The 23,455-nt window shown below is 41.6% G+C and overlaps 1 protein-coding gene across 2 annotated transcripts in view; it reads left to right on the top strand.

The window, feature by feature from the left end:
* Window positions 1-21,088, top strand: part of LOC143335221 (retinoic acid receptor beta-like) — a 179,091-nt gene extending 158,003 nt beyond the window's left edge. For both annotated transcript variants that reach the window (XM_076754487.1, XM_076754488.1), the window contains 4 exons: window positions 2,785-2,961; window positions 8,021-8,225; window positions 12,263-12,421; window positions 13,948-21,088. In XM_076754487.1, the coding sequence (XP_076610602.1) occupies window positions 2,785-2,961; window positions 8,021-8,225; window positions 12,263-12,421; window positions 13,948-14,300 (894 nt within the window). In that variant the 3' untranslated portion in view covers window positions 14,301-21,088. The remainder of the gene's footprint in view (window positions 1-2,784; window positions 2,962-8,020; window positions 8,226-12,262; window positions 12,422-13,947) is intronic.
* The last annotated feature ends 2,367 nt before the right edge of the window (window positions 21,089-23,455 follow it).

Raw genomic sequence — 23,455 nt, 5'->3', positions numbered from 1 at the left:
CTCTTTGGATGAAAGAGTATATATATAAATGTAATGTAAAGTAATGTATCGCTAACCTCCTACAGGTGCAACAGTGGGCGGTTAAAGTTTAAACTCACATTCAGCCAGGCCCGCAGCACGCTGGTCTTTCTGTTGGTTGGTCCAGCACTTTGGTCCAGACTGAAATATCTCAACATCTGGAATGACACAAAATTTTGTGGTACCCTCAATGAATGCAAGTGACTGTGTTGATCGTTGGACTTTTCCACCAGTGGATGTTAGTATTTAGCTCAAAGCACAGCAGTGATGAAGTATATTCTGACAGAGCTGCATTATTGAAATAGATTGGAGAACAGGTCAAAATACTGTTTTCTGGTGTGATTTTGATCATCTTGAGGGCTTAGTAAAAGACAGAAATGGTCAAACCCCCCCCCCTAAAAATTATTATTATTAAACATTTTAGTCCTGTCTTGTCTTTTTGGTATCCAGCCTGTGTACACAGTAGATTCCGTAAAGACCCGTCCCTCCTCAGTGTGTGTCACCTCCTCCTCTGTATGTGTGCTATGTCCTTGCTACATGTGGAGGCTCACTCATGGAGAACAGATGGGCTATTCCATGTAAACCATCAGAAAACAAACAAATGATCATCAGATGCTCCATCGCCACCATCAGCCAGCACGCCACGGCTTTCCCCTCGCTACACCCAAACAATTCCCCAACTGCTTCTCATTCTCCCCTCTGTCCCTCTGAGTCTGCCCATCGTAATATCCTCTGCTCCGATGGCCTTTTCTTGCCTTCTTTCTCTCCTCCTGGCTGTTTCCTGTCCTTTCAGTCTCAGAGCAGCTCCTGTTCAATGTTCACTCAAAAATAAGGTCAAGCTGATATCTCAGTTTCAGAAAGGAACTGGAAGAATTTCAAAAGTCTGGGTTATTGCTGCAGAGTTTGGATGTCCCATCGTGGTCTGACGGCTGTGTCTGAGGCTTTCCAACTTTGACCAGACGGAGGAAACATTTGAATATTTGCAAATTTGTTACAACATTGAATCCCTGAATGGAAAATCAGCCTCTTCATGACTTGTGACTTCATGACACTTTGTCACCTTTGGCTCTTAGAAAGGTTACATCATTATTCACTATTTCCCAACATTGTACAGACCTTTTTTTTTTTTTTTTAATGAAATATTTTTGGATGAATCAGAAAATTCATCAACAACACAATGATAATTGAAAGAAATCTGTATTTACAACCCCAGTCCACACAAAACAGTTGTGAAACATTCTCAACCATTGCAGAATCACCACAGAATGCCTTTCTTATGCATTATTTCATAAAAAATCATCCAGCTGACATTTAGGGTTCCACTCCTTGTCAAGGTAAAAAGCATCTGAACCAGAGTTCTAATCACCAGAATTTAAGGATAGTTCTTGTCAATGAAGACTTTTTTCATAGTTTCGTAATTTCATTTATGTTGGTAATATTAATATTACACTCACCAAGTTATCAAATGAGATCTGGGAACACAGTGGCATCACGAAAAAACAGTTCAATGGGGATAAGAAACGTAAGTCTGAAGATCAGATGGAGATCTGAACCCTGCCCACACTCACACCTTTAAGACTAGACCCGACCCAATGCCCATGGCTGTATATTTATGCTGACTTCTTCAAAGAAGTGATGTGCTTGCTTTGGACCAATCGAAAGGCTTTTCCCCCCCGTTATGTAAAGATCAGCTTCACCTCTTCCATGATGAACTGATAAACCCACAACGAATGTCTTTCCCATCTTTCCCATTCACACTTGCACACTGATGGTCTTTTATTATTAGCACATAGACCCATGTTGGTTTCTGTGTTCTGTGTTCATCAAATCAAATCAATCAAATCAATAGTTTCAAACATCTAAATGAAACCTTCATGGCAGACTGAGGGTATTTTAGAATGAATCTGACAAATAACATTGGGTAATTAGTTTTGCAGACGCTCGAACAGAAGAATTTTTCTCATTCTCCTCTCAAACGGCCTGATCCTGACCCAAGCCCTGAAGCTTTACGCAGCGAAACAATAGTCAGAAAGAACAGATCAGAGGTGGACGACACGGGCTGTCATGTGATTTTTAATCAAAGGCCATAAATCAACATATTGATGCATCAGTCTCACCTTAGCTTTCACATCTTCTCCCATGAGAGAAACTCCCGGGATTCATGCAGCAACTTCTCTTCCCTCCCCACTCCCACAGTGCCTTTCTGCTCCCACATACTTAGCTTCCACCCTTTCATCTGTCATTTCCTCTCTTTCTTTCCTCTCTCTGGTGTCTTTGTGTCACTTTTACTTTTTCCACTCCACTTTTTCCTCTTTCTGCACATTGCGATCTGTGGCTATGTCTTCATTGCTCCCTGGCTTCCACCCATCCCCACTCCCCTCGGGTGTTTGTGTAGGTTCTGGACCGTATAGCTGTTTTAATGGCACCTCTGGCTTCAAACTACTCTGTGCTACCTGTCACAGCTCTGTTTCTGCATCCCATCATTGCCAAAGCATCCCTCTGACACTGTTATGCTCATTATTGCAGGGCCCAGCCACAGCTCAGCGTATTCACAACAACAATCCTGCCAGTGTTTTTGAGAGCTCAGGTCTTATGGAGCCTATTTACTGTATGTAAGTGTGACACATATAGAGCAGAGTGAAGAGGGTGCACTGAGGAGATCATTAGCAGCAGTCTGTGCAATGACAAAAGTAGCTGCCTCTTCACCTGATGCCTTATTGTGTGTGTGTGTGTGTGTGTGTGTGTGTGTGTGTGTGTGTGTTGCAGAACTCGAGCGCAGACCACCGTGTGAGGCTGGACCTGGGCCTGTGGGACAAGTTCAGCGAGCTGGCCACTAAGTGCATTATCAAGATCGTGGAATTTGCCAAACGAGTGCCTGGCTTCACAGGGCTGACCATCGCGGACCAGATCACGCTCCTGAAAGCTGCCTGCCTGGACATTCTGGTGGGTGTTGGTGCTTTTATTCCGGAGGAAAACAACTGCTGTTTAGGGAATCGCCTTAACAACTCGCCCTTCTGTTGTTGAAGTGGCTGCATAATGGTTTCTGACATACTGCAATCAGCATCAGTCCCTTAGCCAGTCAAAATGAAACAAGCTGCTAGCTTAATGTTGTATTACAGCAGCAGTACATTCAGGCTGAAATAAAGACAATATGAAATGTACCTTTCACAAAAAGGTTCAATTACATCATTGGAAATTCTTCTTCTGATTCCAAGCTTCTTGTGATGTCACAACATCCTGCTCGTGTCCCCTGCTCGTGTCCCGTGAACTGAGGCTTAAGACCACAGAGAAGCGCTCTGTCTTCAGCAGATGAATGTACAAACAGACTCTGCACAGTGAAGCTCAAGCAGCACAGTGAAGGAACAGGAAACAAAACACACTTTTGACTCAAGGCGGGTTGACTAAAGGACATTTTTCTAGCCCAACAATAAATAAGTCACTGCAATAATGAAGAAAACATGTGTTTACAGAGTACTGCAGACAGAAAGACAAAGGCCTAATTCAGAAGTTTCTTTATCATCATTAAGTTGTGAAATGCTGGATTCTCTTATTTATTTATTAGTTTTATTTGATTATCGATTATTTTAATCATTTGCAAAGCTACACAATATAGTGAGTGAGCTCAGATTTGTTACATACACAGTTCCCAAAGGTCAAGCATGAATTTCCTTTGCTCACTTTTCTCTTGATTCTGCAGCACAAGCTGAATCAGTTACTGTGTCTGCCCCAATCGACTTCCAAATTGAAATTGGAATATCTGAAGACTATACGATCAACGTGGGCTATTAATCCTGTCATCTTCAAACTTGGCATGTACAAAATGATATTTCCCATGTTTGTAGGTGTCACACTGTTCCAGTCCAGGTCTCTTTTGTGCCTTTTTATGTACATTAGTCATCATACTGTGAACCAGTTTCCCTGTAACAGAGTAAGATACACAGTTTAGATGCTTTCTCTGTAGAGTCTAAGCTCTATAAAATATTTAGTAATGAGCTAAAAACCTTCCCAGAGCTGCTCACAGCCGTGACATAACATAGTTATATAAACACACCTCTTTACCAGAGAGGGAGTTGTGTACTTCACTGTTTTCTAATATTTATTTTCTACTTTCCCTGTTGTTCCTCGGTGCGTAAGAATCCATTTATTCGTTTAGACTGTGCGGTGAGTCAATAGGCTCAGATCTCTAGGGCAGAGGTAGGTTTAACCTCAAGCCCAGCTCCCATTAAACCCGTTCTTAAACCTTATTGGATGACCTGCTCAGCTGGCCAGAGTGAGGAAGGTGTGATTAATTGATCGCGCCAGTCAGTTTGATTCTTCGTGTGGACTAGCAGTCTGTAGTGGAGATTAGACTACACACACAAATATATATATATTTTTTAATATTGGGCATTTGCTGGTTCTGCATTTGTCAATGATACTGTGTGTTCTTTATAGGGTACAGATGTGGAACAGACTGTAGGCACGCAGAGTCGGTGGCTGAGCGTTTGTTTGTTATTTAGGGGTTGTTAAGTGGAGCGATGGACAGTGCTAATGCAGCCGCAGTAATGAGATGGAAAAAGGCAAATGGCTGTCTCTCTTCCTCTTCTGTTCCTCTCATGCATGCTGGGCTGTTGGTTGTTGTGGGGGGTAAAGAGGGTGGAGGGGCAGTGATTTGATTAGCAGAGGGAGAGGAAGGAAGAGAAGGGATGCCTTGTTGTGACTGTACTGCAATTCAGAGTTTAACTCTCAGACTACTAGTGATACTAGCAGGATGTTAGAAGTTAAGCTGGTCCGAGCGGCTGAGGTGTTCAGCTAATTATCTGTGGGCTTTAGCTTCATGTTTAGTGTACAAGCATGAGAGTGGTGTCAGTTTCAGTGTCTGCTGTGTGATAATGTGAAGATTTTTTATGCTGTATGATTTTTCTGCTTATGAAATATAACAAAATGAGTAAAAACAATAATGACATTTCAGTAACAAAGTCTTGGTACCACTTTCCTGTAAGTCAGCCTCAATCAACAGCTGTAACTAATGGCTTTATTAATTGTTAATCAATTGTTTACTCATGTTTTATAGATCAGTTATAAGCCATGAATAAGAGGAGAGGTGCCAGCTTTTGCTTTATCCCTCATCAGTGGCTTATAACTAAGTTAGAAAGTGATAATAAATTATATATAGTTTTAAGTTTGAAGAAGTTTTAAATACAAACTTCATAAAAACGGCCTTATTTGCAAATGGTGCACAAGTGGTAATACAACCTGCCAAGACTGTCTCTCTCTCTTGTTCTAATTTGTAGATTAAATTAAGTGGAAATTTGAAACCCAATGTGGCTAGTTAGAGCTCAGACTCCACGTTTAGCATCTGATGGAGGGAGCTAGCAGCAGCTGGCCACTTACTAAGACTTCTGTGGAGAACCAGCCAATGTTCTTAGTAGAAACACCTTCCCTCCTTGACTTTGCAAACAGCTGTTTTATATTTGGGATAACTGATCAGAGTGCTAGAGTTGAACTTTCTCTTGTTCTCTTCAGTCACCTCACAAACTGAACATACTGTGACTGATGCTCACCCCGTGCTCCAACAGACAGTTAGAGGTTAGCTAACGATGTGTTCCTGCATCTCATTATTATTATGTAGCTTATGGACTCTTTTAAGGGAAGTCAGACAGAGGTGCACATGAATGCACCGCTCCTCCAGTGTCTGGGTCGATGTCAGCTCCACGTTGCCTTTACACAAACACACACTTCTGATTCTGTTTCTTTCCACACTTTCAGCTGCATTACCACACATCTATGATTATGTAACAGACAAAAATAGAAGCATGGCTAATTTTCACTGTCGTGATTTGGCAAGTTTTGCGTGTCTACAAGATGATTTTCATATTTCAGTGAAGTGAATGGAAATGATGCCTGCTTAGAAGTTTTAAAAACACTTTCAGAAAACTAAAGATTATAGTTTACTTCCTAAAATGGTCAGTACTAATATAATATATATACTGATACGAAAATACCTGTTTATTTGCAGGTCAAAAAATCTGCCTGTTTCAAGTTCATTTCCATCCAGGGAGCTTTGTTGCCTTATTTCCTGTCTCTATCTTTACTAAATTCACAAACTAAATAAAACTATATGGGGATTATAAATTAACTAACTAACTAATAATACTTAAAAACCCTTTATTAGTCACTAATTGACATTTAAAAGTACTGAGTTAGTTATGTTTAAGAAAGCTGAATTAGTATCTTATTAACATTTATGATTTGGTTTGGTTTCAAAAGCCTTTATATTTACTCATAACTGTCTTAGAACAAAAAGGATTAACACCATCTAAAGGTGTTTTTTAGCCACCTGGAAACCCAAATGTTGACCGTCTTATTAATGAGTATTAGTAAATGATTTATTAACCATTGATAAAGCCATTAGTTACAAATTTTGAAAGGGTGTTTTTCTAGAAATTAGGAAATTCTCCTTGTAGTCTGGTATATGTGCCCTTAAAGGACGTGTGAAATGAGTGGTAGAGGATTCAGGGTGATCTGCATTTTGGTGAGGGAATGCAAAATCAATGATTTATGCATGAAGATGCATATTTATGCGAGGTGTAAATGCAAAGTAGCTAATTCATATCCAAAATAAATGAATGCTGATGAAAATGAGCATTAGTTTGCTGCACTTGTCGTGTTTGTTATTCAGTGTGTGTATGCTTTTAACTGGTACAGTTTCAGTAGCAGCGCCGTGTGAATGGATGGATTGTGGAGTTTGTATTGACTAATTCATACTTGTCAGATGTGACAAAGCAGTAAAGTGAACTCCCAGGGACAGAGAGGTGAGAAGTTGAAGGCCGGCTGTGATGACTTTCTGGCTCTCGCTCAGCCATCAGCATCCGCTCACCAGCACATTTCTGTGGTGAAGGGCGTAGATGTTGTGCACAATGGCTGGGTGAGGGAGTGTCAGAAGAAAGATCAAACATGTGTGTGTGTGTGTGTGTGTGTGTGTGTGTGTGTGTGTGTGTGTGTGTGTCTAAACGCAGGCCTGGCCAGCCGGTGCGAGTCACCGCCAGTAGCCATGTTTTATTCTGTTTCATGTTGCAGACACGCCTGCCACTCACTGTCAGAGCCAGCCCACTCAAATAGCTTCAAAGGCTACTGTAGGCTTCACATCCACTAGCAGTTGCTTCATTAGGTGTACACACACGCACAAACACACACATGCAGTGCAGCAGGGAGACCCAAAGGTTATTCTCTTGGAGTGTGTGGAAGGTCATTGTTGTGGTCGTGCTTGTTGCTGTTGCTGCTCTTTATGAGAAACTTGTTGGACGTGCTTCAGACGGCCGACATCGAGTCTCCTTCTGGAGTCTGCCGACCCGTCATGGGTAGAGTTGGAATGATGCAGCAGATGTAAGTAACGCTCTGAAAATGAAAATCAGACACCACTTTAAGCGGATCAGGTGGTTCAAGCTGACGTCAAGTTTTTTTGGTGCGTTTTTAGGCACCCACAGGGGAGGTGGAAACACGTCATCTTGTCCCCACACAACGCTGCTAATGTTCCACTTTGCTCTGCAGCTAGTCGCTAACTTTGACTTGTCAGCTAGTAACTTTCCCAGCTTGTCTTGGCTGTGTGGTGCTGAGAGGCTGAACCAGCAGTAGTACATCATTTAGTAACCGTTTATAAAGCCAATAGTTGCAACTAGTTGTTATAAGTTCTGCCTCATAAGAACGTGAAGCATCAAATTGTGCTTTATTTTCTGACTTATTTGGGTTGTGGGTTGCCAGGTGGACAGATTGTGTGGATTGTGTGTACATTGTGTAACTTGACTGATGTCAGACAAACATACAAAACTTGTGGATCCATGTATGAGAATAATTCATAATGAAGTTTGAGGACCATGCAAGTTCGAGTTTCCCTGGAGGGCACTGTGAGATGGCCCTGAAATTTAGGAGAACCCAGAAAAAAGGGGGGTGTTCACTGTAAGTTTCCTGCCCACTGAATCCCTGTTGGCTAACCCTCTTCCTGCCTTTCTTCCCTGCTCATCAGATTCTGCGCATCTGTACAAGGTACACCCCCGACCAGGACACCATGACCTTTTCAGATGGGCTGACCCTCAACCGGACGCAGATGCACAACGCTGGCTTCGGCCCACTCACCGACTTGGTGTTCACTTTTGCCAACCAGCTGTTGCCCATTGAGATGGACGACACGGAGACAGGCCTCCTCAGCGCCATCTGTCTCATCTCCGGAGGTGGGCAAGCCGGGGCAGAGCGCTGGGAATATAGTGAAGGGAGGGGAGGGAACAGCAGGGGAGAGGATAAGAATGTAACTCACAGAGAAAGCAAAGGACGCAAATTTTAGAGCCGTCATCAGATGTTGCATGTGTGACTCATAGAATACAGAATTTTCTCTTTACCCTGAATATACCCTGCTCAGTTCAGTACGCTCATACATTTCTGTGCTACAGTCTTACTTGATATGGTATGACCAGCAGTTTACAGAGGCTGATCTGAGCACCATTCAGATATTTTGCTGTGTAACTGACATTACTGATCTAGTTTGATGACTTGATGACTTTTCTCTCTTCATATTTCTGTTCATTTCAAAGGTTTTATCACAAAAAGTAAACCAACAGGGTTTTGATGGGTTTGTTATTTCCTGTTTGTGGTCCCATTCTACAGTCAGTCAGCTCACCTAATGATGACATCTTAAAAGAAACTGATTCAAGAGACTCTTGGGAAATTAAGGGAAATTCAGGGTGCAATTATCCTGTAGTTACCACCTGTGGCTGCTGTTCAGCAAACCTTACACAGACTCGCTTTAGAATGAAATGACTTGATTGCATATATGTAGAAGTTCTCTATGAAGACATAAAAACAATGTATATATGTATGTACTGGTATATGCAAATTAAACAAAACAAATACGCTATACATTACCAATCAAATGTGTATGCTATACCTGAAAAATAAGGCAATTTCATTTCATTTGGACTTGAAAATGAGCAGTATGTCTCATTTTAAAATCTGTATTTTTTTACATTTTAGATGCTTTTTCTTTTTATCTGATCATCTTGCGACCCCTCAGATTTAGATCTGCATTCCGTAAGATGGATATGTGAAATTAAAGGCTTTTTGCAGCCTGATTACATCATATATTTAGCATCAATTCTGATTTAAAGATATAAACAGAGTTTATTTTGTAGTCTTGGAGTACATCAAGTGGAATGAATAAACTGATTCACTTCACATTCAAACCGTGCTTGACTGCACTCCATTCAACATACTCTGCCCGTATTGATTCTTCCAGTTAAATATTGAGTGGAGCTGCAGCCCAGTTTGGGATGAAAGTAAGCCAGCCTCCACGGGAGTCTGAAACCAGGTCAACCACAGGTTGCTATCAGTGAGGCAGCACTATACTGACTGCCAAACATGAGAGAAGAGGAAGAGAGAGGAGAGGAGGGGAGAGGAGAGGAAAGGAGAGAGGAGAGGAGAGGCGAGGAAAGGAGAGAGGAGAGGAGAAGAGAGAGGAGAGGAGAGGAGAGGAGAGGAGAGGAGAGGAGAGGTGAGGTGAGGCGGGAAGGGGAGAGGAAAGGAGACAGAGGAAGAGAGGCGAGGAGAAGGGGTGACGTACAGGTATGTCATAGCAGCGTCACTTGCGGAGTGTTTTGTTTGAACTTCCCTCTCAGAGGAAATGATCCTGCCCTGGTTGTTTGTCGATCCTGCCTGTTCATGTTAGGCTACACACGCCTTAACACACAAGTCTCTGTCCTCTTCCCTCTCTTTCACACACACACACACACACTCACAAAGTTTTACTGTAGTCCACCAAAGGTTACATAGCTTCAGTTCTCATTATCACTTTCCCCTCTACCCGTCATTTTCAGGCTTCATCGCTGCTGCATTTTCATTCACCACTATATATTTACATACTCAATCCCCAGAGCCTTGGCAGATATTACAGGCTCTTGCATAATCCATGGACAGTGCGAGACACCTCCGATTGCATCTGTAATCACATACCTTGACAGCAGGTCCAGCAGCTGCTGATTTCAGTGCACACACTGCCACCTTCTGGCCTGATGAAATAGAGTGTGTGTCCAAACAGACCCAACATGAAATGAAAGCTTCCAGTGTGAGAGTCTGAAACATTATCATACTACTTATTTAAAGATTATCACTTGGAAAGCACCATGTTTATATTAAGCACAGTCTACTTTTTTTAAAGTAGGTTTACTTTCTGATTGATCGACTGACATTTTCTTTCAGTTAGTTAATGATTTATTAATCATATGTCAGAAAATGGTGAAATATTCCCATGACAATTGCCCAGGTCCCAAAGTGACATCTTCATTCAGACACAGAATGTTTGGCATTGTTGCTGAATAAAAAAAAAAAGAAATGATTAATCCTTAAAGTGACGATTAGTCATTTATTTTTTGTCCGTCCACACCATAAACCTCACTGAACTACTGCAAGGTCAGTCATTAGAAATTTTTCTCAAAGTGACGTAAATGTATTGGTGCAAATTTCCCTCAATGAGAAAAAGAGTAAATGGTAGTTCCGGAAGATAGCCGCTTGATTTGTCTAACTTAGACTGTCGAGACACCAGAGACCATCCTCATCTGAACATGAGATTACATCTTTACACAGAACCAGGGCTGAGATTTGCCGTGAACTCCAGTGAAGTTACAGCCAGAGGTCTTTGCTCGTGTGTTTATGTATATGCACATGAGGGCATTTGAATAATGTTTTAAGACAGATTGGGGGAAAAAAAATATGAAGCTGTCATTTAAATTCTAGTTTAGTTCCAAAGTTTCCAAAGAGCAAATGTGAAGCAGACTTTTGGGGAAATACATGTAAAATGTTGCAAGAGGCATCCAGGATATTTCACTGTGATGGAACGGTGCAGCTGGAAAACTGCTTTTTCAATATTTCTCTCAGTGTTGACAGTGAGGAATAACGTGAATTTCCTTAAAGGAGAACCACAGTTAATTGCAGCTTGGGTTTTATTTTGGAGCTCTGACCATCATTTCCATCAGTTTTGATAACCCTGTACTCACCAAAGGAAAGATCTCGGGACACAGATGAGGTCCAATCGGCCAACGACCACAAGCAGTCAGACCATCAGACAGGGTGTAAACAAGTTGACAGTTTTTCTAGATGAGCTACCACTGTGTCTGGAGGTTAAACCACGAACGAGTGCATCTGTAACGTGGCTGATAATCCTTCATTTCACAGGGAACCGTTGAGTGAGCACAACCCTGACAAGCTGAGGTTGTTTTCTCTTCCAGATAAGTTTGACCAACCTGAGGCAGTTTTTAGAACCTGCCTGATCGTCTGACTGCTCGTGTTTCTTTCCCTGTTGGACTGACTTTTAGTGCTTTAGTTCTCGGATCTCAGCGTTTGTTTCACTGAGTACACGATTACCTTCACCAATGTAAGCATGGCAGTGCTACAAGAATACAACTCGAGTTGTAATAAACATGGTTTTCCTTAATATAAAAATCTGTTCAGCCCTAGTGTTACTGTACCAAGGAGAAAACTACATGGTGAGGACTGCTTGAAGATGTTATTTGTACATGTTATATTGCCTGGAGGTTGGAGGTTAAAATGCTCCATCTCTCACCTGTAACAGTTAGTTAGGGTTGTATAATCTCAAATGGTGGAGAATAAAAATGATGATGAAAATAAAATTGAAGTTGTTCTTCTCCACATTGCTGGTGGGTGAATGTGATCTATAATAAAGTAAAAGAGAAGCCATAAACATGATGAATGTACAGGGACTGTGGAGTCAAAGGAAGCTGCCCACTAAAAGGTCCATGTTTGATGGAGGATTTGAGCCAGCGTCCAGATGCAGAGAGCAGAGTCGCTGGTGCATTTGACCACTGAGTCATCCAAATAATCACGGAGTGCAGGAAAGTGCTCTCTGAATAGACGCATAGCTTTGAATACGACGTCTGCTGATTGGATTTGATATGTTGGTGCTTCCCTGCTGTTTATGACTTTAAAACCTCAGTTATCAGAGCTTAACACTCCGACTCAACAAAAGGATTCAAATGAGTTTCCTGCTCAAATTATCTAATTGTAACCATCTCTGCAGTATCTCCTCTGCAGCGAATGAGTTGACATAAAGAGATAAACTGCTCCTTCTTAATCAAACCAGGCTTCATGCTGTGATACATGTATTAGCCTCCAGCTTGTCTGAATCAGATAAACCAAGATATGGATTCGTCATTGTTGAGCCTTAAGTTTAACTTGATTTGGTGTGTGTGTATGTGTGTGTCAGACCGTCAGGACCTGGAGGAGCCCTCCAAGGTAGACCAGCTCCAGGAGCCGCTCCTGGAAGCTCTGAAGATCTACGTGAGGAAGCGTCGGCCCAGCAAACCGCACATGTTCCCCAAAACCCTGATGAAGATCACAGACCTGCGCAGTATCAGCGCTAAAGGTAGGAAGGCAGTCACCTTACAGTCTCCCACATAATCAAACAATCCTGTAGCTTTATGTTAGAGTTTGTTTCTGAGAAAGTATAGTTTGCTTAGCAGCCTGGCGTGCCAGATGGCTCTAAATACTACAATAACCATAAGCCATGAACGCAGTTGCTGCAGAGAAGAAGGCAGTCAGAGGCACGAATCAGACCAGCAGGGAATTCATGACATTAGCTGTTGGTGTTGTGAACAAAAAACAGGGCCAGAGTGGCTGAATTATTAGCTTGAGAAGTGGAGGTTTCTTCTAAAAATGCACCTTATGAGTCATAGATAACTGCTCGCCTTAGCTTTTTAGGTTCACGGTCCTGTACCTTTGACATTTTATCAAAGAACCAGATATTTTCTAAAGCAGTTCATTATTTATACTGCTGATCCATAGAGGAGAGTTTTAGTTTTTCAGTCATGAATCAGCTGTAACTGATGAGAATTTGCAGCACAGTGAGTTTTGTAAGTTTTTGTAGGACCGCCTTGTTCTGCCACAATCGCCACTCTTCTGGTGACTTTAATAAGAAAGTCCCTTCTGTGACTGAATGCTACACAGGCAGTGTTGATGGTGTGGAGAGCAGTCTGAGAACGTGTCATACACGACTTTATGTCATCCCATCTTTATTACTGTAATTCTCAGTTTACCTGTTTGAGCTAATCTAAACAATATGATAGAGAGCTCTGCAGTTACCCTCAGATAAGCAGGGCTTTTTAGTGTCTTTTAGCTCTTTGCTTTTGTTTTATGACCCACAAACTCAGCCCTCAAACTAACTTTAGCCACAGACAGCTTTTCGTAAGTGAGAAAGCTCTCATAAGCCATTTAAATTACCTACCCAACACCAAACAAAGACAGTTAGCAAATAGCTGTTGAAAAGTGGAACATTTGGCAGATAAAGCCCAGATATTTTTCCTAGGAGTTGGTGGACACCAAAACAGAGCAAAAAGAAGAATGAATATTAGACTTATATTGTTCATAACTCTATGTTGCCCTGCAATCGGCTGGCGACCGGTTCAGGGTGTACCCCACCTCTCGCCCATTGACAGCTGGGATAGGCTCCAGCCCCCTGCAACCCCGAAAGGAATAGGCGGGTATAGAAGATGAATGAATGAATGAATGTTCGTAACTCCACATGAATGCAAAAGGCCTCAGTATGCTTCAAACAAGCTAGTCTGTATGACATGCCATAGCCACTTTATAAACTTTAGAAAGCCATTTAATGTCAGATGTTTTCAGTTGGATGTGGCTGTTGGATGTTGGATTAACTGCTGACAAGGATTTTTTTTTAAATATCCTTGAAACATACTGTATCTGTGTCATCATCATGTGGAAAAAAAAAGTTGAAAAATAGTACTGAACTTCCCTTACATGCTGTTAGTGGTTGCATATGGGGGAGATCATCATGTGTGATGGTAACACGCCATCCGGCCTGATCAAGAACAACGAAGAGAATGAAATTTCACGCTCCAGTTTTGATCCCCATGTTTTGCACTCTTCATGCAGGAGCAGAGCGGGTCATCTCTCTGAAGATGGAGATCCCAGGTTCCATGCCGCCACTCATCCAGGAGATGCTGGAGAACTCTGAGGGCCAAGATGGGCAGAGCAGCAGCAGCAGCAGTAACAGCAGCAGCAGCAACAGCAGTAACAGCAGCAACAGCAACAGCAGCAGCAGCAGCAGCAGCAGCAACAGCAGCAGCAGCAGCAGCAACAGCAGCAGCAGCAGCAGCACTTCAGCTGAGGTGGGGGCCAGTCCCAGCAGTAAGGGCAGTCCCAACGAGGACGCCGCTGCTGTTGAGTCACCAGAGTCCTTGGATGCCGAGGGGGCTACGGCCACACCACCCAGCGACGAGCCGTAGGGGGCACCTGCAGGTGCCCCTGAAACTCTCTGACATTCCTTTGCACAAAGAAGGAACAGCCTGGCAAGGCACCAACCACCTATAACCCCTTTACCCCAACTCCTTCGCTTGGTATTACGTTATCTTTCTATCCTCGTCCTATTTTTCTGCCCCACTCCCCTAAAATTCCCTCCCTTAAAAAGAAAAACGTCAACACGGAGGCCTCAAAGGATCAGTGCTTTGTGTATAATTCTGAATTGAGCTCTTATTTGGCGTGGTGTCTCTGGGACAGGCACTGTCACAGGAAGGGCGTGGCCCTACAAACCAGAGATGATACTCCTCAGGTCTCCTGTGTAAATTCTTATCTGCATGACGGGAGTTTGATAAGTGGTTTTACTCTTCTCTCTCTCTTTCTCTGTACTCATCTCTTCATCTCTTGTATTGTTGGCATACATTCATTGTACATACCATTGTATGGTTAGATCTCTGTTTCTATGATGAATTTTGTGGTGCTTTTTTCATTGTCTTAAATATTATCTTTGAGGCGATACATCAAGGTTTAAAGTGGGACTGATTGTAAGTCCTTCAAAAAGTTATCTAGAATGTTATTGCATATAGACATTATGGAAGTCTAATATTTTATATTTGTTCCTATATTTAAAACTGTTTTCGTCTTTTATAACACTTCTTGGTTCATGTCTCTACATGAATGCGTGTACATCCACACCGCCAGAATGCAAAGCTTCTCTCCATATCGACAGCCGAGTCTGTTCAACTGTTTCCTCAAAGGAGGGAAGCACAACAGCAGAAGCCTTTGATACGCACTCATCAGATTGGCCGCGTCTGTTTAACTCGCAGTCTCGACATGAACCGCCGAGACCGTACAAGATTAGATTTAGAATAAGCCAGTCTATGAAATCAACTCATTTGGTGGCTGTATCTCCTCAGCAAATCAGTTTACCTCACTGTCAAAACAAATTGGGAAAATTAGGTTGCTGATAGATGCCAGAGATTTTTCTGCAGCAGGCTGTGATCATATAGAGCGCTTCTTTTATCCACTTCCCTGTTACCGTATTGGGCTGCTTCATCTGGACCATGGTTCAACTTAAACTGTGTCGCACTTTATTATCTGGTCAGTAGTGAGGCTTAATATGCCAGTGTTGTGCCGCAATTTGCTTCTTCTTAAAAGTCAGTTTCCCTAAGGCATCAGGCTTATTATTACTGGTCTCAAACCACAAGTGTCTGCTGCTTCTGTGAGGAAGATGTCTGGCGTCACCATTAGTCTTCTTGCTATTTGTGAATCTAATTTCTACTAACGTGATTGCTTTGTTCAGTGGAAAAAGTACAAGTACAAAAAAAGGTTTCATTGCCAGGGAAACAAATTTATTAGAGAATACAAGGGAAAGTAAATGTTGGCCAACAACAGTTAAACAGAGATGAAAATAAATCCTTGAAATGGATGTCGTGAAGCTACATCCTCTTTTTCCAGACCAGCATGTTAACAAGCGCAGCCTCCATCCTGCTGTGTCTGCTGTAAAATGACTGTGTAACTTTGCTGAACAGCAGCCCAAAAGGCAATACAGCATGATGCTAAATGCTAAAATACAGTCATGAAGTCAAATACATGCAACAATGTAATGTCAGCTAACATTAGCCAGCAAAAGCCACAATAAGCTACAGGTCGTGACAGAACAAGTAAGGCTGTATGAACAAAACCGCTCAGTGTATTCAACTTGGTGTGTGATGAGTTTAGCTTTTCATTTGTAAGAGAATTAATGTGTTAATTTGACTTTCAGAGGTTACATAACCTCAACCAGATTTATAATGCACTCTTATTTTTTTTTCTTTCTTTCTTTTTTTTTGTAGCTTTGGTCATGATTTCTATTTCAGTTACCCCAATGTTCTCACCACAGTAAAGGTGTGGCTACGTGACAATGTAGCTTCAATAAAGACTGATAGGGAAAGAAACAAGCAGTCAGATGATCAGACAGGCTGCAAACAAGCCAACGGTTTAGCCAGATTATCAAAACCCCTGCAGGTAAAACCGGAGAGTGAACACACCAGAAATGTTGCGAATTGCACAGGAAAACTTTCCACATGCACAATTAGGTTACGCATGGTAGATCAATTAAACCAAGAAGTCGTGGAGTGATGAATATTTACAATAGATGGTTTGAGTCAGATTTTTTGCCATTCGTTTTCGTCTTCCAGCTAAGTTTGGCTAACCTGCCTGATAGTCTGTAGAGATGCCATGTTCCCAAATCTCTGCATTTAAATTGGTGAGTAGTCTTATTGCCGACAGAAATGCTAAAAGAAAATGTGACCCAAGTTGTAATAAACCAGAATCATCCTCTGAGTTTTGACCTTAAAGGAAAACTACAGTTTATTAGAACAAGGCTTTTATTTTCCTACCTTTGCCTCTTGGCTCTGTGGTTTGTAATAGCACTGCAGTCACCAAAGTAATGGCTGAGATCTTGTAACAGTTAGCCAAATTTATATTGAAGAGAAAAGGAAAATTATTATTATTACCCCAAACTTCCTGGTTCAACTTGGACTTACCGTACTTAACACAGACATTTTTTTTTCTTTCTCTTTTTGTAGTTGAGGACTGTCAGCCACTTTCATGACACTAATCAAAGATAGAGATCATGGCCAAAATGACCAAAAAAGACCCAAATTGTAATAAAACTGTAGATTTTCTGTTGCCCTTTTCTGCTTTAGGTCGCATGCCCGTGCCCTTTAAGTTACAGCTTTCTATGCTAACTAGCCATGCTCGGTTTTGTGTTTGAGCTTTCAGTGTGATCACAGCCTGTGACAGCTTGACTTTTCAAACATCACCTGAGTGTCAGCCTAATGAGTGTGTATCTACCGCTAACAGCATGTACTACTAACCGGGCTCTACAAACGCACATGGGCTCTGTTATGGCCTTATGAACAGAGCTCCTCAACCCGCTTTTCTCTCCCTTTTCAGAAGTGTCTTGTTTGAACCGGTGAAACACGGGGGCAATGCAATCCTTAAAACACACTGATGACCGGACCATGTGGGTCGGGACGATTGTACACTTATGTAGAAAGCACACGGTGGAGCTGGATCCACAAATCCTCTCCGAACGTTCGCCTTGCTCTTCAGACTTGACAGTGTAAACTACATTTAAAGATGCAAAAGGAGATTCCAGATGACCTTTCACCCCCCTGAGTAAAGCTTCTCCTTGGACAGTAGATCCAACTGAGCTCTTAACCTCATTGACGGGGAAGAAGGCGGTGTGTCTTACATCAGATGAGGTGGTCCCGCTGAAATTAAAAGATGATCCTAGAAAGCTGCTTTTCTCCACAGCTGAGGTCACACATGTTACTGAACAAAAAGAAATAAACTCCATTTTATCCTCTCATAGGACCCAGATCCCTCACTACCCTGCTGCCCCTGCTGGCTGAATAATGATTCACTCTGATATCAAGTTCCAGCACAGGGGACAAATAACCGAAGCACTTAAACATGTTGAACCTTTCAAACGTAGCTGTAGTCCTGAAATGGAACAATATGAAGGCAAACGGAAGAACTTCCGCAACCAAAGGAGGAGGCCAAAGTTCAGCTTTAAAGAAATTAAGCACAAAAGTTGTTTCATGACAGAGGAATTGATGCAGGAAGTCCTGTAGGTCTGGAGTGCGACAGACATCTCGGTCTTAGTTTAAATGTGAAATGTGCAGGTTTTTCACACTAGAGAAGGTTCATAGGAAGATGTTTGCGCCAGCGCGTATTGACTCTGGTTCATCTCAATTATGTGTTTTGTCATTTATGTCAAGTTCTGATTTAATCAGAAGTTGATTAGATGAAAAAATGAATTTGCATTGACTTTATACATACAGATTTGAAACCAAACTGAATTAAATCCAAGTTCAAATTGTGGTGCTACAGTGCAGACAAGCTTAGATCAACCCCTTGAATTGATGATGTGAAATGACATGAGAGTGTGCTGTTTTTGCAGTTGACCTCAAATGTTACAAATCTGACTTCTTTCAAATTTCATTGAATTAAAATTTTCTTCTTCTTGAACATTTTATCAGGTTCGACAGCTCTTAACGTCAGGAACACCTTGTTCTGGATCATTCAGCAGTCACACAATCATCATCAACAGATAAAGTTTGCTTAGTTGTCTTGAAACTAGAGATGCTCAGATTTCTAATGATGAGCAGTTGTTTCACATTTGATAGATGCAATAATTCCAGTTGTGACACTTCACCTGTCAATCACAAAAATAATGATGAACATTTCCAATATCATGTTTACTGCTTGCCACAGGACTGTAGAGAATGAGGCAGTGATGCTTAAACTTTTAATTATTGTGAGCACTTTTAGGACTTCTAGTCCATGATGGCTTAAAAGTTGATCTTGACCTTCTCAACAGCAGATACAGATAAATTATTAAGTTTACCAAGTTTGATGAAACTCGGTTCTTTAAATACAAACAAACAAAATACAAACCTGATTAAAAACCAATGTAAATACATTTGCCACCTGTTTTTTGGCACAGATATCTTCCCATACATATTGTTCCAAATGCCTCACAGTGTTTGCAGAGATATAAATCGTGTGTGAAACTGTTGCAGTGACTGGATGACTCACTCAGCTTCTCGCATTTGATCCAAAATAGGAAAGTAAGACAACCCTTTAGGGCAGTGAAGGGTTCTGGGTCTCAGCAGCACATAAAAAAAACCCATTTACATTCTATCCCTGCTCAGAAATACATATCATAAGGGAAACCAGAGCTGTTTCAGTTTTTCTTTTTAACGTGTTTGAATGTGAATAATGTCATGGAGTCTGTCAGAATGATATGCAGTGTTAAGGAATACTTACTTCTATCTCAATGTAACATAGCAAATGCTCTCCCTTGGTTCTCTCTCTCTGTCTTGCTCTCCTGGTGAGAGATGAAGGGAGGCATCTTGGTGTTTTTCTTTCTTTCTTTTTTTTTTTTTCTTGAAGCTGGAAAACCTTCACAGCCGAAGAATGTCCACATCCACCCCTGAAGCGCCAGGCCAACCCTCAGGCGCCTGACCGCACCAGGGACTGTTCTCTGTTCCTTTAGGACACAACTTCACAATGCTGAATTACTCTTGTTCCTTTCTGTTGAATGTTGTACCGACGTAACTGTAATACTCTACTATCTAGCTCACTGCAGAGATGTTATATAAATGGTGTGTGCTTTGCATTCCAATTGGCAGCTCTGTGGAAAAAGATGCTCTGTTATTTGTCCTTGGGAACATCAACTCACATTCAAGAGTGGGAAAAAAAAAAAGGAGGAGGAACTGGAACTTGGTGGGCTGATCTGGGCTTCCAGGTCGTGGTCCAAACAAGACACACATCTATGTACATTATTCGGGACAATGAGAAAGAGAAGCCCGTGATTGGGAGAAATGGACGACCAAGTCACCTCAGCACCTGATCGATATCGTTGATATGTTCTGTTCCTGTTCCATGTCAAACAACAGAGCTGCCCCCCCCCCCTCCTCAGCCAGGAAGCCAATCTGCTGTCGTCAATCAATCAAACCCAATCAATCGACAGCTATTTGGTTAACAGGTCAACTAATGAACTAGGGTTCGACCGATATGGGGTTTTGAGGGCTGGCAAACGTTTTTAGATTTAATGGGCTGTAGATGATGTTTTGAGCCAATAATCAGTCAAAGGAAAGATCAATCTTCAGATACTTGATATCAGCCTGGGGTACTTCCACCTGGCTTGTCAGTTAGGTTTCCCAGAATGCCTTTCAACAATGCCCAGACAACCAGCCTCCACTGAGCACATATTAAAGCTGGACAAATAAATATTTTATACAGTATTACAGTATGAAATTACGATTTGAAAGTTATCACAAACCCTCAGAATCGAAGTCTGAGCAGCCTTGTGCGTGAAACGTCACAGCATTAAATTCCTTCTAACAGGATCTACAGGGTGTCTACAGGATCTGTTTGTTTCACCTCAATCTACACTTAGACACAAAAAAAGCCCACCATTAGCAGCGTGTTGGCAGAGCGGGAAGAATGATAATGATAGTGATAATCTGTTGATCTCACATTTCGTGGCTAACCAATTTGCTAGCCTTGTAATCACACCATATGAGTCTAATGAGATCTTTTTTATTATGTTTGTCATCAATTTGTTGACACTTGTGTAATTCTTTCCACCAGGTCTCAGATCTGTGTCTTGGAATTATAACTAGGAGGCTCCCATGACAGCCTGAATAATATGACATGGAAGCAGCATCAGTTTGCTTGCTAACTACATACTAATTGAAAACACCAAAAACATTACAGGCATACAAACTCAATATCAGCCTCACATATCGGCCTAACCCTAGATGAAACACCTTACCTAGGAGCCAGAAAACGTGACTGTGAACCTCAATATAAATCATTAACAGTAGCTCTGTTGTTGTCTGTCCTGAAGGTGTTCTTGGTAAACATCACAAACTGTCCACTGTCGCCTTTTTTCCATCTCTATCAGAGAACCCCACCACCAATCATATGCAGTGTTGTATAGTCGTGTTAATGAGACATGATGGTCACATCTTACTGGGCGTGAGGGTGGAAGGTTCAAGGCTTGTTGTGGATTTATCCCATCAGCCCCCGCTGCCGGCCCATAGGGTGACGTCGACCTCAGGAGCTGCTCTGAGGTTTGAGCTTCAGCCTGTTCCAGCTCTCCATTTTAAATATTGTCTTTGTTTGTACATTAACATATGCTTTTTATGTTCATATACTGTTTAACTTTACCATGAACTGTCCTGGCAAAGTAATAAAATATATTTATTTTAAAATACTCATGTGTGCCTCCGTGACTTAACATCACCTAGGGAACATAATACAGTACTATAAATACAATGTAGAAATGTTAGAATGTGAATCAGTGATTTCAAGTAGGGAATTGTCATATGCACAACAATTACAGAGAAGCAGTGATAAGTAATGAAATTCTTAATTCTTAGGCTTCATCCAACACAAAGCACAAACACGAAATGAAAAGAAAATCACACAAGAGGTAAAAATGAGGATCTGAGACATTAGAAATAAAATAGCGCAGAAGTTAGATATATGAATATCAAGTAATATATATGAAATATAATACAATAGAATGAAGCATTATAGTATAGTATGTATGTGTGTGTGTGTGTGTGTGTGTGTGTGCAGGTATAAACAGTAGTAGCCCGCTAGCCTAATGGACATACAGAAATGGAGATGTAAACAGAGGGGTGTGAATAAAGTGTGACAGTGATGAGCTCAGAGCTCAGGAGCTCTACAGTCTTCCGGGCTGCAGGGTGAAGCTGTCCCTGAGCCTGGTGGTGCTGCAGTTTGTGGCTGGGTGATTCTGCTGACAGATCATCTTTCATAACAGCTTCTGCCAATCTTGTGTTTACAATTTGTTCTGCTGCTCAAGAGTGGCCAAACAATCATTTACTGTAGTTTTAAAGTTTGGTTACATCGTTCACATTCGGTCAATTATCTACAGGCACCTGGATGCAAAATAAAAGTTACCAGCATCTGGTGTTTTTTCAGTGTTTGAGGGTGAATTGTTGCTTCAAACTGCATTAGGTTACTGTAAGTTTAAAAAACTTTGTGTAAACTACGAGTGGAAATTTTCCCCTGATAATGACACGAGTCAAAAAGGTCCAGGGCTCATCAGAATGAAGAGATTAATCCTCTCGGGACCATAAATGTATCCAAGGGAAAACGTTTAGGCATCCCTGCTTTAAGGTGGCTTCACTGAACCTAACACTGACAATCCTGCGGGACTGCTCTCACAGAGCTGGTTACCAAGCGGCTCCATGACCTCATGCAATATCAACAGATAACAAAGGTGAAGAGATGCAATGAAATGTCACAATTAGAGTAAAGCAGAGTAAATCTAACTGTGAACTGGAAATGGCTGAAGATAACCAAAACACTGAAAGCAGTGTTTTAGACTTGTATATTTTAATGTTTTCAGCAATTTGACACTATGCTAAGTCTGGAACAGGAAATAAATGGATAAGGTCTGTTTTTTTGACAGCACATATTTACTGTGTCTGGTGTAACTACAGAGGAGCTGACTGCTGCAGACATGTGATGTGTGCAGATACTCCGCCTCACATCAGACGCATCATGCTGCACTTTTTCTGTCAGTATTGAAGTTTTGTTTCTGGTTAAAAGTTGTTGCCTCATAATATCCAACTTTTTAGTCTTTCTATACTACAGAGACCTTGTTTATATCTAGACTGGGACACTGATGGACACTGAAACATTTCTATATTCCCAGTACAATAGAAGCCATGCAAAGTATTTGTGCTCGTTTTCAGGATGTCACTCTGTGCAGTCTTATCTCTTTAATATGAATTCTCTGGACAAAGTGTCCATTGTTTGTACCCGTTGGCTCCACTTCCTCCAAACTGATTGATGAGGAAGTGTTTTTTTCACCTTTGATTCAGAAGCCTAAAGGAAACATTGTAGGTTTGGTCCACAGCATCTGTTACCATTGCAACTAAGCATGAACTCTGACTGTCATTGTGAAACCCAAAAGCTAATCCATCAATCCTGCTTTGTGACATGAAAGTCCACTGACAACTAGCAGAGCCAAAAAATGTGAACGCTCTGGCCTGATGATAACCATGGGCCATTATCCACTTCCTTTTTTTTTTTTTTTTTTTTTTTACCAGAAGTAACCTTTAAAATAGTTTTTCTGTAAACTCCACTAAAGAAGCTCTGAGGCTTTACATTTCTTTCCTCACAAACATTTGAAAAGCAGATTTTTGGAATATTTTGACACCAGCACTGTTCATTTCAAGTGCTGTCTGCTTTACAGTCTTTATATGGTGCATAGCTACTTTCCTAGTCCACGTGGATGTACGTGTGCATCCTTGTGTGTCTGTGTGTGCTTGTACAGCATGAAACATAAATCAAACATTTTGGGCATCTTCGTGGTGGGCTGGTTAATCCCACTGATGAACAGCAGTCAGGCCATGGGGGTGCGCTGGGAGTGTTTTTCCTCTGCACTGCACAGACAGTTAGTTCACCTGGCTGACATGCATGCTGTTCACAAACCGCAGTAAGAGCCTGTCACCTGCTGCTCATTTCAGCTCTGACTGTACTGTTCCTCCCTCTGACATTTCAAAGCCATCAACTGGCTAAATACAGCAGATCAGGTCTGTATCTG

Source organism: Chaetodon auriga, chromosome 17 (genome assembly GCF_051107435.1).
Source record: "Chaetodon auriga isolate fChaAug3 chromosome 17, fChaAug3.hap1, whole genome shotgun sequence".
NCBI classification, from domain to species: domain Eukaryota; kingdom Metazoa; phylum Chordata; class Actinopteri; order Chaetodontiformes; family Chaetodontidae; genus Chaetodon; species Chaetodon auriga.
Note: the sequence above shows the minus strand (reverse complement) of the source record. Positions and strands in the feature narration are given on the sequence as shown.